This window comes from Tursiops truncatus, chromosome 4 (assembly GCF_011762595.2).
Source record: "Tursiops truncatus isolate mTurTru1 chromosome 4, mTurTru1.mat.Y, whole genome shotgun sequence".
Lineage (NCBI taxonomy): Eukaryota > Metazoa > Chordata > Mammalia > Artiodactyla > Delphinidae > Tursiops > Tursiops truncatus.
The window spans coordinates 118,729,083-118,745,093 of record NC_047037.1 but is presented as its reverse complement, the minus strand read 5'-3'; the positions used below and the strand labels follow the sequence as shown (position 1 = coordinate 118,745,093).

Sequence of the window (16,011 nt, the reverse complement as noted above, 5' to 3'; positions counted from 1 at the left end):
TAACACAACTTTGTAAATCAACTATACTTCAATAAAATGAATTTAAAAAAAAAGCAAATTAGCAGCACCTGCAACACCTGGGATGCATGTATACAGACGCATATTCTGGAACCGCCACCTCAGACCCTCTCATCCGAAAGTCTAGAGCTGGGCAGAGCAATCTGTGTTTGAATAGCTCTTGGTGAGTCTGCTGTTCACTGAAGTTTGAGAACCACTATCTAGGGTAGGCGTCCTTAACCTTCTTTTGCGTGTGTCATGGGCATTTTTGGCAGTCTGGTGAAACTTGCCAACCTCTTCTTAAGTTCATATTTTATAAAGTAAAATACACATAACTACAAAGGAAATTCATTACATTGAAAAAAATTATCAAAGTATTAAAAATACAGGGTGATATTATATATTTCTTTATTAACATAGTAAATAAGATACACTGGCGATTCCAATGATTATTGTACTACCAGAAATGAACATAAATGCTATTTTTACAGTTATACAGTAACTGCAGTGTGATCTGAAGATATCTGCAATTTGTTTTAGTGGCAAAAGTATAGGTATTTCTAATAATATTGTGGTTAGTCACCTGAATTTGTATCAGAAGAAAAGGCTATATTTCAATTAGTTAGTAAAAATAAAGATGTCATTATTTCTCCTCCAAATATAAGCCCCCTACAGGTTACCATGAACTACTAGGGCCTCCATAGAACCCAGGCTGGAATTTTGGCTAGAATGAGGCCCAGAGGTCTTGGTTCTTTAAAGAAGCCCCCGTGATTCTGATAAGTAGTCCTCTCATTTCAAAGGAACCCATGGAACTTTGTGTACTTGTTTCAGTAAAAAACATAGAAATTGTACAAAACATCTCCAAAGTTTGGCAGTTTGATTTCATCTGATGTTAAAAACAAAGTAAGAACAAACAAACAAACATTTGTTTCCTACTGCAACCAGGTTTAAATACCCTATGTGAGGGTCATCTCTGACTTAATCCAGGGGATTCCTCAGCTTGTCATTCCAACACTAGCCTATTTTAACTTCTCTGGAAAATTTTTTCCCCCAGCAGATCAAAACAAAATTAGAGAGTTTAAAAAGACCACTATAAGTAGGACATAATTAAAAGGGAAAAAAAAAAATCATGGCTAAGTTTTCAACAAACACAGGTTGGTATTATTGCTTGCTTGGAAAAAAATCATTCCTGATTTATCCCACTAAGTATTTGAAAACATATTATTGGGAATTAAGGTACTCTTTTATGTGATATGTCACTTATTTTTATTAATACAATTTAAGGAGAAATCTCTTTGTCTTTAACTTTTATTTTGACTTACACTCAAACGGGTATTTTGTAACCCAGAGAGATTTATGTTGCAAGGAATTTACTGAGAATATAATTATACACATAAAGGTTAAGAAAATCTCTTTTGGTCAGTTGTGAATCATCTACCAATAAATTTTCTGCAACATAGTTGTTTAGTCTATAAAAGTCTGTTAACAGAGTTAGGGATTTTATTTGTTTGTTTTTGTTTTTTACTCAAAGACTTTTTTGCACGTAAAGTTTGTTACATAAAAACAGCAAGATATTATGGTTTTCCCCAAACCAAAATGTCTTCACCATTCCCTTAAATCCTGTTGTTTGGGGAGGGGGAGGGAGGCTTCTATGTTCTAAAATAGAAACAGATAAGGACAGGAGAAAACTATCATCCCTTGAATATATTCTCAACAGTTCAATTTTTCAGTTCTGAGATTTTGTTTCTAAATAATAAATGGTGACTTAATATATTGTTGCTAACCTTTTATTTTGCCAAGAATATTTTATTTTATTTTTTTTTATTTTCTATCTTTTTTTTTTAACATCTTTATTGGAGTATAATTGCTTTACAATGGTATGTTAGTTTCCGCTTCACAACAAAATGAATCAGTTATATATATACATATATTCCCATATCTCTTCCCGCTTGCGTCTCCCTCCCTCCCACCCTCCCTATCCCACCCCTCCAGGCGGTCACAAAGCACCGAGCTGATCTCCCTGTGCTATGCGGCTGCTTCCCACTAGCTATCTACCTTACGTTTGGTAGTGTATATATGTCCATGCCTCTTTATCGCTTTGTCACCGTTTACCCTTCCCCCTCCCCATAGCTTCAAGTCCATTCTCTAGTAAGTCTGTGTCTTTATTCCTGTTTCACCCCTAGGTTTTTCATGACATTTTTTTTTTTTAAATTCCATATATATGTGTTAACATACGGTATTTGTCTCTCTCTTTCTGACTTACTTCACTCTGTATGACAGACTCTAGGTCTATCCACCTCATTACAAATAGCTCAATTTCATCTCTTTTTATGGCTGAGTAATATTCCATTGTATATATGTGCCACATCTTCTTTATCCATTCATCCGATGATGGACACTTAGGTTGTTTCCATCTCTGGGCTATTGTAAATAGAGCTGCAATGAACATTTTGGTACATGACTCTTTTTGAATTATGGTTTTCTCAGGGTATATGCCCAGTAGTGGGATTGCTGGGTCATATGGTAGTTCTATTTGTAGCTTTTTAAGGAACCTCCATACTGTTCTCCACAGTGGCTGTATCAATTTACATTCCCACCAACAGTGTAAGAGGGTTCCCTTTTCTCCACACCCTCTCCAGCATTTATTGTTTCTAGATTTTTTGATGATGGCCATTCTGACTGGTGTGAGATGATATCTCATTGTAGTTTTGATTTGCATTTCTCTCATGATTAGTGATGTTGAGCATTCTTTCATGTGTTTGTTGGCACTCTGTATATCTTCTTTGGAGAAATGTCTATTTAGGTCTTCTGCCCATTTTTGGATTGGGTTGTTTGTTTTTTTGTTATTAAGCTGCATGAGCTGCTTATAAATTTTGGAGATCAATCCTTTGTCAGTTGCTTCATTTGCAAATATTTTCTCCCATTCTGAGGGTTGTCTTTTGGTCTTCTTTATGGTTTCCTTTGCTGCGCAAAAGCTTTTAAGTTTCATTAGGTCCCATTTGTTTACTCTTGTTTTTATTTCCATTTCTCTAGGAGGTGGGTCAAAAAGAACCTTGCTGTGATTTATGTCATAGAGTGTTCTGCCTATGTTTTCCTCTAAGAGTTTGATAGTTTCTGGCCTTACATTTAGGTCTTTAATCCATTTTGAGCTTATTTTTGTGTATGGTGTTAGGGAGTGATCTAATTTCATACTTTTACATGTAGCTGTCCAGTTTTCCCAGCACCACTTATTGAATAGGCTGTCCTTTCCCCACTGTACATTTCTGCCTCCTTTGTCAAAGATAAGGTGACCATATGTGCGTGGGTTTATCTCTGGGCTTTCTATCCTGTTCCATTGATCTATCTTTCTGTTTTTGTGCCAGTACCATACCGTCTTGATAACTGTAGCTTTGTAGTATAGTCTGAAGTCTGGGAGCCTGATTCCTCCAGTTCCTTCTTTCGTTCTCAAGATTGCTTTGGCTATTCGGGGTCTTTTGTGTTTCCATACAAATTGCAAAATTTTTTGTTCTAGTTCTGTAAAAAATGCCAGTGGTAGTTTGATAGGGATTGCATTGAATCTATAGATTGCTTTCGGTAGTAGAGTCATATTCACAATGTTGATTCTTCCAATCCAAGAACATGGTATATCTCTCCATCTATTTGTATCATCTTTAATTTCTTTCATCAGTGTCTTATAATTTTCTGCATACAGATCTTTTGTCTCCTTAGGTAGGTTTATTCCTAGATATTTTATTCTTTTTGTTGCAATGGTAAATGGGAGTGTTTTCTTGATTTCACTTTCAGATTTTTCATCATTTATGACAAACTATTTCTTATTTTAAGAAATGATGGAGACAATAAAGATATATTCAATATTTAAAATATTCTTGATCACATATACAAATGATCAAGAATATTTTAAATATTGAATATATCTTTATTGTCTCCATCATTTCTTAAAATAAGAAATAGTTTGTCGTAAACTTCTGCTGCTTATATTCTGCTTACTATGAATACAAACTGGAATAAATTGTGTTCAGTCTGAAAAAGGTGAGCTTGATTTGGAAGGATTTGAAATGCAGTTACTCTGTCTCTAATTAAATTCCAACTTTTAACATCCAGCACTGACACCTGGAAATATTTGTATGAACTGATGGCCTCTATACACCACTGTTAGGTTGCTGATACCAATATTTACAACAAAAAATTTAATTATGGGAGTACTTCAGAAGTTTTTTCCAAAAGAATGTTTTTTCCAGTTGTTCTGAATAACCCCAAACAATATATCTACACCATTAACTGCAGTCTTTTCTCATATAAAGTTTGAGGCTGCATATATAGAACACGATCTTAGAATACAAGCTTTATGTGTGTCATTTTTCCCACGTGTATACATAATCTCTATTTTTCTCCACCAGATCGTGAAAACATCACTATGGAACAGCACTTCAGAATCCCAGGGTAGCACATTTAGTGTTTACTAAATAGTCTATTCTTAAAGATTTGCCTCTAGTCTTTCTTCTAGAATAGGCATGTGTTAAAAATTTAACTGCCAATCCTATCAGTGCAATGCCAGTGGTAGGTGTGTAATAAAGAGATACCAGATTAAAAACTGATTTATAAATAATTTTGCAATATTTTTTCAATTTAATTTTGTTTTGAGTTTCCAGAGAAATTAATGCATCCCCTCAGGATCTGTCTTTAAAAAGACAGCTAAGCAATAGACTAAAAACAGCTAGAGATAATAGAAGGCTTAAATCCACAACTCTGATGTATATTTTTAATGAATTACTCTTCTAGATGTCCCCCCACGTAGTCATGAGTGCTGTCAAATGACAAAACTAAAACAATTTAATAACGAGTTTGACGTCCTTTATTCAAGAGTAAACAGCCCATAGATTGGGGGTACAGTGCCTCACAAGCAGTGGAGCACTATTCCTGAGGGATTTGGGGCAACAGTGAGTTTTATGGAACATTAGAAGAGGCAATGAAGGTCAGGGATTTCCTTATAGGCATATAGGCTACCAGGTCCCATTTTCTAGGGTAAGGTGAGCTAGCTAAACCTGAGTTGGAAGATTGTGACTGGTGTTACATTTTCTTTCTATATTTCAGGAAGTGAAATACTTCCTGTAAGTGTAGGCTGACTTAGGTTTAGATTTGTGATGTGGGCCAGGCCCCTGGGTGACCACCATTTTGTGGGTCCTGATATATGAATTAACTTTATCAGTGGCTTAAACAGATTGCTTATAGTAAGATTACTATAGGTAACTAGAAGTCACTTTGGAAACCAACGAGCAGCCTCCTGAACAAGTAAAGAATTAGATATTTCATTTGACTATGGTTTGTGACTAGGAAGCATCAGAATCACCTGGAAGGTTTGTTAAAAGACTCATCACTGGATCTCACCTCCAGAGTTTCAAAATTGTGGGTGGATCTGGGATAGAGCTGGACGATTTGTAACTAGCCCCTGGTGAGGCTAATGTTGCTTATCTGGATTACACACCTGGAAAATCTTTCATCATGGAGAGTCAGGAACATAGAAAACTACCTAGAAGAATATACAACAAACATAGGCATTCAGCAGAATAAGGATACTGAGAACATGAACCAAAAGTGGTAAAAGAAGACAGACATCTAAAAGGGAGATTGGAGAGTAACTAGGATCCACCAACTTGTCCCTCCCAGTGAAGAGGTACACTAATCAACCAATTCCAATGATGCTTCTGGAGCCTTCATGTAAAGTCAACACAACTAGAACCTCTTCAAATTGGATAGACATTCCCTGATATTCTTAAAAGTCAAGATTAGTGTTGATGAATTGTACCAGAAGCTGTACCAACGGTAAAATTCAGTCATCTAAAATCTCTTTTGATCCACATCCTGTCTTCCCTAAATGTGTGAGTCCTTAACTAAAAGATTCCTGCAGTGGTAAAGTCCTTCCTGATCTAGAGCATTCCTGATCTTCTACACCCTCTGCTGCCATTTGAGATCTTTTCTTTTTAAACTGAAGTATAGTTAACTTACAATATTATATTAATTTCAGGTGTACAACATATTGGATATTTTTATAGATTACACACTGTCAGGGAGGGAGAAATTTTTCTCTACCCTTCTATAGCTTCTTCTGGCTGGTCTAAATTAAATTGATATGAGACAGATTAATAGGAAGTTTCTACCTCTTAATCTACCTCTTTGTCCCTCCTTCCACCCATTTCCCCTCTGGCAACCCCTGTTTGTTCTTTGTATCTGTGAACAAACCCCTGTTTGTTCTTTGTATCTGTGAGTCTGTTTCTACTTTGTTATATTTGTTCACTTGTTTTGTTTTTTAGAAAACATCCAGTATTTGTCTTTCTCTGTCTGACTTATTTTGCTTAGCATAATACCCTCCAGGTCCATCCATTTTGTCATAAATGACAAGATTCCATTCTTTTTATGGCTGAATAATATTCCAGTGTGTGTGTGTGTGTGTGTGTGTGTGTGTGTGTGTGTGTGTACCACATCTTATTTATCCATTCATCTGTCGATGGGCACATAGGTTGCTTCCATATCTTGGCTATTGTAAATAATGCTGCTATGAACTTTGGGGTGCATGTATCTTTTCAGATTAGTGTTTTCCTTTTTTTTTTTTTGCATGTCTTTATGCCTGTTTTGTTTTCTGAGCTATAAAAAAATATATTTTATATAAGTCCTTAAATAAGATGATTCTTCTTCCCACATGGAAGGAATATCTTAATCTTTAGCAATAATAGTAGCAACACTCATTTTCCCTTTGGTAAATCCATTTCAGGTTTTATTAAAGGAATGGTGATTGATTTGTGTGCTTGAGTTAACATTTATCTGTTTATAAAATGAAAGTGCAAGATGATAAATTCTGGGACATTAAATACAAGCTCCATTGTTCCAGTTCTCTGTTCAGTGAATGAAAGGTATCAGACACTTTCAGTTTCTTTAAGGTGTTGTCTTACCGGAAAGAGAAAGGAAACACCCTCTACTTCATTCTTTTCCTCTTACTGATCATAACAGCCGTGAGTGTTCCTTGGAAACTTCCTCTATGCACACAGACAGAAAAGGGTCAGCGTTGACTATAGCCTGGAAAAAACACTGGACCTTCTTTTGAAGAGGGAGTGGATGGGTCCTTCAAGATACTCTAAAAGATAGGAACCACATCATCTCCCTGCCAGCCCAGAGAAGATAGCAGGAATCAGGATGTTTCCAGCCTAAAGGCATATTTTTATATGAAGATTAAAATCTGGAATAAATAAAAGGCAAGAAAAAGATTAGAAAGTGAGAAGCTAAAAGTTTCCAGCTAAGCCTAGGGAAGAGTGGATAATTAAAAGAAATCTTCAGTGAAGGTTCACAGTTGAGAGCATGGCTGTAACAGGTTTTCAGGGATAAGAAAGACCAGTAACTTAATGTCTTTTGTCACATGGAGGTGTCTTTTTATCCCATTCTGGTTCACCATTTGACACTTGGAGGTACAGGCTGCATACTTCCTCTTTTAGAGCAAAAACATAGCTTCCGATTTTAAATTAGGGCTGTTAGGCTTTGAATTGAATGAAATATCAAGAACAAAGCAACAAAAGTAAACACTGAGGATCTCCTTTTTCTATGTTGTTCTTAGGTAACGTGCATTTTTTTAAAAGATGAATTACACTCAACAGGAAAAAAAAAGATTAATAAATTATGTTGCGGCAACTCTTTGAAGTTGTCATTATAATTGACCATTATAGAAATTGTTGGACAACATAGAAAAGTCAAATGAAACAAATCAGACACTCAAATGACATATGCACTGATTTTAACTCTGTTAAATAACATATATGAGCAGGCAAACAAGAACAAGAGGTATTATGCAAAAATTAAAATTACATTTCATGTCATTATGAGTAATTCTTCTACTGAGTTGTACCATCTTTTAGACATCAAAACATTTGAAGCTTAATATTAAAATGTTAATCTCTTTGCCTGGAATTTCATAATTTATTTCAACGTCCACAGCATTAAATAACTAGAAGTTTCGTTTATGACTTTTTTGTTTGTGTTTTTGTTTTGTCTGCGTGCTTTTCCCTAGGAGTGGAAACTCATCCATGCCAATCTTTTCTACTGGACATGGACCGTTTGTACAACTAAACACAACACCTAATGGCAGCTTAATACTAACACCGAGGTGGGTCTCAAAATGTGTTCTTTGACTAGTTGTACATGGACAGGAAAGAAGGTGGATTTTGAAGTCAGTCAGCTTTTATTACCACCATATATGCCACATAATCTTGAAAGTTATTTAATTTTTTTGTTATTCAGGTAATCTCAAACAGTATCTAATCGATCCTATCTGATAACATTGCCTAATCCTCATATACGTATGGTAACAGGGTCAAATGAAGTATTACAGTGTAATTAGAGAGCACACTGATAGAGATTCAATAAGTTTTACTTCCACATTCTTTTTATCCATACTCTTGGATTTATAAACAAGTAAACCCCATACAAAGAAATTGTGAGAGTTGGAATAAATAGGTCCAATGTTGATCAGACTAAAAAGAGTGACACAATTAGTTATCATCAAAAGAGAAGAAAGGGATAAAAAAGTCATGGTATTCTTTTCTCTAGCAAATAGAACATGGTTATTAAGTGAAAGAGTACAGACTTTAAGTTGTGTCTGCATTTTCTCCTTTGCTCTTTACGATCAGGTTCACTTTTACAGCTTTTACTCATGTTTTAAAAAGCAGCATCCTTCCTGTATTCAAAGATCTGTTTTAGCTTAGATTATGTCATTTCTGCTGTTTGGGAATTAATGATAACTTCGGTTGAAATTGGCTTCTGAATTTTACAGTTCCATTAAAGGCCAGCTTGGATGGGAAGATAGTAACTTCAAGAAGAAGCTGTAACAACAGACAAGGATTTAAGATATCATTGCTGGTGCATTAGCTTGAAGTTCTTTGTTTAATACACTTAATGGTGAAAAGTGAAATTATATAATTACTCAGCTCTTCATGAAAAGTTGCCATGTCTGTGAGCTCAACCAGTAAAACAGATTGTTAAAGGAGTAGTTTTAGTACCAAAGTACTTTGCAGTTGAATATTTTGTATGAATATTTGCAGGGCCTTGACTGATTTTATTAGTCTCATCAAGGGTGAAACAAACCATCTGCAAGTGAGAAAGTGGCCTACTAGATTTCCTTTCTATAAAGCATGTCTAAATTTGCATTATCATTATAGATCTTGAACAGTGTGTATGCTGAGAATGTCTCTTATTTATATTTCATAGACATTTAAGAATCAGTTAGAAAAAAAGGAAAAAGTACAGAATATTTTATATTAATTATATGCATATTTAAAATAAGAACTAGTTTATTCCATGCTTATCAACAAAATGCCAGTATCATTATACATTGATGTCTTTATTGTATGTATGTTCATGTTATTTGAAAAAGACACCATTTACACACAAAGATACTTGAAACTTTCATCACATCAATAATCCAGAACGTTCTTAATCTCTTCCTTAATTAGCCACCTTATACTGGGTTGACAGGAAATCAGACATATATACACTTAGTTAGTATCTATGTATGTATGTATGTATGTATGTATTTATTGCAGAAATACATTTATTGCCCCATGAAATCTGGTGTTTTTGAAAACACCCTTTCACTAGTGGTCATAATAAAAAAATTAGGAAAGGAAGAGGATATCAAAGAAGATGATTCTTCCAACTATGAAGATCAACTTAGATCCCCATTTTTTTCTCCTATTATGAGGCATATGCATGACTAGACTACTATTTTCCCACCACTGAGAGAAGGCCATTCAACATGGTACCAGCAATCTGACCTGATATAACTGGAAATGTACAATTCATGCTGCTGCCAGTATTGGGTTTCCCTTTCCTCCAATTTTTTGTCTAGTAGTCCTAGATAACAACAACAAAAAAAATTTGACTTAATATATATTGATTGACAATGTGTTCTAAGCATGGTGCTAGGTACAGGATATAGAGTGCTTATCAACAGTTTATTGAATGCCTGTCCTGTGACAGATGCTGTGGCAGAAACATTGCAATGTTACAGAGGTTATTTCTAGTCTCTTTGACTTAAGTAGCATGGCTCCACTGTAAGGATGAGGAGAAAAGCCTGGTGTTGATAAGTGACTTGGACTCGTTCACAAAGCTGGAGGCAACATGAGATTCTAACCCAGGTTTATCTGGCTTCAAAGCCCTCCACTTGCCATTCTACTGTGCTACCTCTGAACTCTCCAAGGCAGCATATCACTTTAAATAACAGTTCTGGAAAGGAAAAAGAAAGAAAAAAGGCCACTTGTTGGGCATATATAGGGAGAGAAATCAGTTCATTTTGTCAACACAGTAGATACAAACCCATCCATTTGTATCCCGATATTGTCCCTCTCGGCTGAAAGCAAGATACAGGATCATGGCATTTACTTTTTTCCCATACAGAGGGCTGACCTAATTCTGACTCCAGGACTGAAGGCCAGGAAAGTTATTCTATTTTCCTCTAATCTCTATAACGTACCTGGACAAATGTACTCACTGCTCACTCTGACCATAAGTGAAGCAACTTACTGCTGTATACTGAGACCCTACGTGTGTGTTTGTGTATGAAAATTTTAATTAACCAAAACACTTGAAGAATGAGGTGTTAAGCTCAGTTTAATTCTCTGGTAACCATTAAGTTAACCAAAAACTTTTCTGTGCTTGCTGAAAAGAAATTCATCCATTTTTCACAGACCACAGAGTCTTAAATATTGTTTAACACCTAAAAATGATGAACCATTTTGAATATGAGTTTTCATTGATGGATATTGTAGATGTAGAAAGTTTGAATGAAACTTGACAGTATGCTGGGATGCATCCTAAAAACGACTTCTCTCCTAACCATAGGTGGATAACAGAAGAAGCATTAACTGAGACTTCTTCTTTGGGGAATTATGAATGCATATTGATTTATCTATATCTAGATAGATATACCTACATGCACATTGCTTATTAATAAAATGTATATTTACTTATATTTCAATTGGCTATGTCTGCTCTCGGGGATTTTTCAGACAACATGAATGCATGTAATTTCAAGTAATCCTTATCATGTATGTTCCAGACACACTGAATTGTTTTGTTGTACTTAATGATCTCATATGCATCTTGGGCCATGTTTTACGTTTTTTGACTTGTTCTTCCCTAAAATTTCAAGCACCTAAAAAACATGCACAGTAGGTGTTGTTAAATATGTAAATAGAAACCATTAAAATTATATGTGTGTACTTGTGTGTTTTAAGGCAAACGATAGCTACAGTAGCTGCCATCAGGGAAAGGTGTGGGCAAGTACTTTAATTCCTTGTGTTATACTGACCTCTAGTGGTTAGTAAGTATAACACATTTAAAATTTTTTCTTTAATTTTTCTTTAGAATTCTTGGCTTTGAAAAAAGTTGGTATCCAAATATTTAAATGGGTAGTGAGTTTTTAATTACTTATGCCTGCACTTTATTTTATATTTACATGTCTGCCTCCCTTGAAAGCAGGACTCATGATTCATTCATCATTGAATTCCCTGAATAAAGTACACAGCCTCACACACAGTTTGGGGCCCTGAATAGGCCCTCGTTAGCAATAGTGAAGCATATTCTGTATCATAGAACGGTGAAATCCACGGTTGGTTCACAGAAACTAACAGAAGCTACCGTTCATCAGGTATTCATTGTGTATAACACACAATAATAATTCCATTGCAAATATTTATTTACATCTCACAAAACTCCAATAAAGTACTATTGCTCCTGTTTTATGGATGTTAAAACTGAGTCTTGGGGATATTGAGCAACTTATCCAAAATCACATGAAGAGTAAGCAGTAGAGTTAAAGATACGAACTCAGCTTTATTTGACTTTGAGGATTTTCTGCTATGCATTTTATGTATGACACATTTAAAGGTCCATTTTACTAAAGAGAAAAAATAGGACAACTTACACTATGTTTTGCTTTAAAATGTTGTGTGCACCATTTTTGAAATACAGTTGTTCTTCTATTATAGTAAACAGTGCTTAGAGGATTCACTGCTTCTGTTACAATGTAACCATAAATGTAAGTAAATATTTCCTCCTGTTCTCCTTCAAGCCTTCAGTTTAAAATTCTGTTTATTTCTTTTTTAAAATTTATCCATACACCCAAAAGGATGTGCACAAAATTTCATTAATAGTAGATAACACAGACAGAGGCGGCAGAATTTTAAAAAGGCATTTAAGAAGATATTATACTTCACGAATTTCCATGTCCTTTGAAATCTTGAAAAAGATGATTTTTTATGAGTCAATTTTAAATTTCCCTGTGATATGTGAAAATTTTAAAAATGTGCACTTAATACTTATGGGAGTACTGTAATGAAGCCTTGAAATTACACCATTCTGAGCTTCTCTGTGTAATAATACCTCCATCATTCAAGCTCCTGAGATTTACTCCAATGGCAACAATGAAAACAGTCAACATGCCTGGATACAGTTCTCTCCAATATCACCCTGTAGGTCACTTTGAAACTTGAGTCTTCTCATCCTGTTGTTGTGATCTACAGGGAGTGTCCATTGCAACACATCAGTGAGGAATCTCCATACATTATGAAGACCGTCTTTAGGCTTTACTGAAGATGGTGGCAGTAGCAATGGCATCAGTTTTTCCTATTCAGTCATCACAATCATTCTGTTTAGAGTCACTATGTCACCTAAAGTTATTTTGCAGTGATCCACTCAATTCTCATGACCAGAGGAAATCCACCAAAATTAACTACAAGTTCTTTCTTCAATGATCTTAACAGCGTGTGGAAAAAAACTGGTGGCTCAAGAAGTTAGCCCGAAGATCGTTGGAGGAAACAATTCCCGAGAAGGAGCCTGGCCTTGGATCGTTGCTGTGTATTATAACGACCGGCTGCTCTGTGGGGCTTCTCTGGTCAGCAGGGACTGGCTGGTGTCGGCCGCCCACTGCGTGTATGGGTGAGTGCGATATCACAGCTGGCCCTTCCCCAACGAGGTGACCCTAGCAGACACTAGGCATCCCATTTCAGGCAGCCTCCCCAAACCCTCCCAGCAGGAAAATGTTCCTGCTGTTTATAACATTATAAACTTTCCAATCATTTTCCCATTAAAATCATGTATAAAAATAGAGAAAGTATAATTAAAATTTATTCTTCATTAGACCCTTGGATCAAGTATTATGGTTCATACATTCATAAAAATTGAAATTTCCACCTATTTACAAGGTAAGCATTTTTTAAGGTATAAAATTAGTTTTCACTATGTAAATTTTGCTGGTTATCAGCCAATTAGGACAATATTTATTGTCAGCAAAGTGTCAATGTCAAAAAAAGCATGTATAGATAGCCTTCAAGTTACAAATTAAAAAGTGTGCCCTTTGAAATTCACGTGTAAGCGCTTTGCTCTGAATTAGCATAAAAATGTTTCCTTAGTTCTCAGGTCAGATCTGTTTTGATGCTAACTGTAACTAAAACTTAGAACTAATATCAACCATGTCGAATTATTTTTTTGATATGACAAAATACATGCTGAATTTTAGAATTTATCTTCTCCCTCTAGAGCAGCCATTCTTAAAGCAGTGTCACAGGAGAAAAGAGAGTGGGTGGAAGGGCCTGGAAATAAACATCAATATTCCTGGGCCCAAGAACATGTTAATTTCTTCTTCTGCCTGAAAGAGGGCACCTCTTTAGGTAATTGTACTCCAACACTTCTGAATTAAGTTAGAAAAAAACGTAACTTCCTCCTAAAGATTCATAAGCCCTGACAAGGGTGATTTCCTGCCCCAAGAGACTTCCAGGGAATGACCTTACCTGTGAGGATTAGAATGAGCCTCTAGAGTTCAGAATCTCTGAGAGAAGTGTGTGTGCTCAGAATGGAGGATGCAGCCTTAGTTAATCAGGATAAAAGACTAACTCCGTACAAACACAGGCATTGAAAGGTCTTGGATGGATGGAGACAGACTATCAGCTACAGGAGGCTGTCAAAATTATTTGGGAGATAGGGAGGGCCAGGGAGAAGGAGTATTAAAGGATTGAGCCTACGCAGAAATACCCATCATACAAGAGTGAGAGTAAACTCAAACTCGTAAGGCTGGGAACCTGGAAATGAGGACCCTCAGCTACATCCCAGCTTGACCAATTACCTGCGCTCCAGAAGGACTGTCCAAGGCACTGCCCATCTACATCTAAAGCTGTCTGAGTCTGTGCATTACACCCCATATCTGGGTGACTAAACTATAGCCTCTTGCATATCTAAACTACACCTTCTTAACTTTGCTGCCTCTTGATAATTATATTTTAATCTGTTTTCAGCCATATCATAACAAATGTCTACAGCAGCCAACTTTCCCACCCCCTGCTAAACAAGACTTCAATCTTTACCTATACATACTCTATGTCTTAGGTGTGCCACAGGTGGGTAACCTATATCCAACTGTGTTACAAGTAAAAGGTATCTTTAGCTAGAAATTCAGTGTTTCCTGCTGCATCATAGGTAGGTCTTAGTAAAACAGCCACCTCCTGTATTAACCTCAGATTTTGTAAATTCATCCATTTGACGTTCTTGCAGAACATATGCTTTCTAAAAGTCAACCAGGCTTGCAGTGATATTAGTGACTTCTTTCAATTAGCTACCTTACAGATGTACTTACTATAGGTCAATTATACCAATAACATCTTTTCAAACAGTAAATATATGAGGGAAATAGAAAAGCAGTTTCGTCTAATATAAACACATGTTCAGTCATATAGGACATAAAATGTCTTTTCACACAGTTTCAGTTTGAACAAAAGCAAACAAACATAAGCTGTAACAGAATCGTGATGAAAAACATTTGCTCACCAACCTTGCATTTTACTCTCCTTAGCCACTCAGTGGTATTAGTTCTTATTTTTCCGGTTACCAGGAGTTTTCTTACTTTTTTCTTTATGTCTCTAACCAAGAAAGTTTCTGATATTATTTCAAATAGTTTTATCCAAAAAATATTCTTACTAGTATGCTAATACTGAGTCTTATTTGTCTTTTAAAACTCTACTTATACAGTAAAAAGCTTAATTTCCTAATAAAAAGAAGAACCCAGATCAAGAAACTTATTGAAACCATACTACACAAATGACCTGACCCCAAAGTAAATCTGCTCCAGGAGTTTTCACCTGTGGGTAGTTAAATGGTCTAATCGGACAGTTCGCTGTCTGCATTCAGATTGTCCACACTCTCTTTCCCACCCCTCAGCCTCAGTATTCCTGGATGTCACTAAACTTCCCTGTGCCTGTTCTGTTTCTCTACTACTGACTTGTCTTCTTTTCCAACCTTAAAAGAGATATTTGTGAAGTTTTAAGAAATATTTGCTGTGATTTAAAGACAAGGTTGACTTCAAACCAGAGAATATTTTGATCCAACTTATGCTACTGACTTTGTGTGACTTAGTATCTGTGGGTTTCAGGATCCTCATCTGTAGGGTGTCCACAGGATATCTACCTCCTAGGGTGATTGTCAGGACAAAGTTAAGATGCTGCAATGCTTTTGCGTACTGTGAATTATAGAAATGTGCAATAAAATTTTTATTGTTTCCTGCTCAGGAAAGGTCTGTGAAAGAAGACTCTAAGTCTTACCCACGAGACATTCAGCACATTTATTTTCTAAACTTTTTATATTGATATAATTTCAAACATGCACAGAAAGTGCAAATAACAGTACAGAGAATTCCTGTGTACCTTCACCGAGATTCACCAGTTGTTTACATTTTATGCTATGAACACTTTCTTATCATTCTTTAATTCCCTCCAATTTGGAGAAATATTTATTTTCTGAATCATTTGATAGTAGGTTAGACATTGTGCCTCTTTACCCTGTTTTTTATTTTTACTAAGAACAGGATATTTTCCTACATAATCACAGAAAATCATGGAAGTTTAACATTAAGTCAATACAATTATCTAATCTAATTATCTAATACAGTATGTATTCACTTTTGTCAATTGTCCCAAATATGCCCTTTAT

The 16,011-nt window shown here is 35.7% G+C and overlaps 1 protein-coding gene across 2 annotated transcripts in view; it reads left to right on the top strand.

The window, feature by feature from the left end:
- The window catches only part of TMPRSS15 (transmembrane serine protease 15), a 135,140-nt gene that overhangs the window by 100,383 nt on the left and 18,746 nt on the right, over nt 1–16,011 (top strand). For both annotated transcript variants that reach the window (XM_019922279.3, XM_073803640.1), the window contains 3 exons: nt 8,048–8,143; nt 12,024–12,073; nt 12,798–12,972. In XM_019922279.3, the coding sequence (XP_019777838.2) occupies nt 8,048–8,143; nt 12,024–12,073; nt 12,798–12,972 (321 nt within the window). The remainder of the gene's footprint in view (nt 1–8,047; nt 8,144–12,023; nt 12,074–12,797; nt 12,973–16,011) is intronic.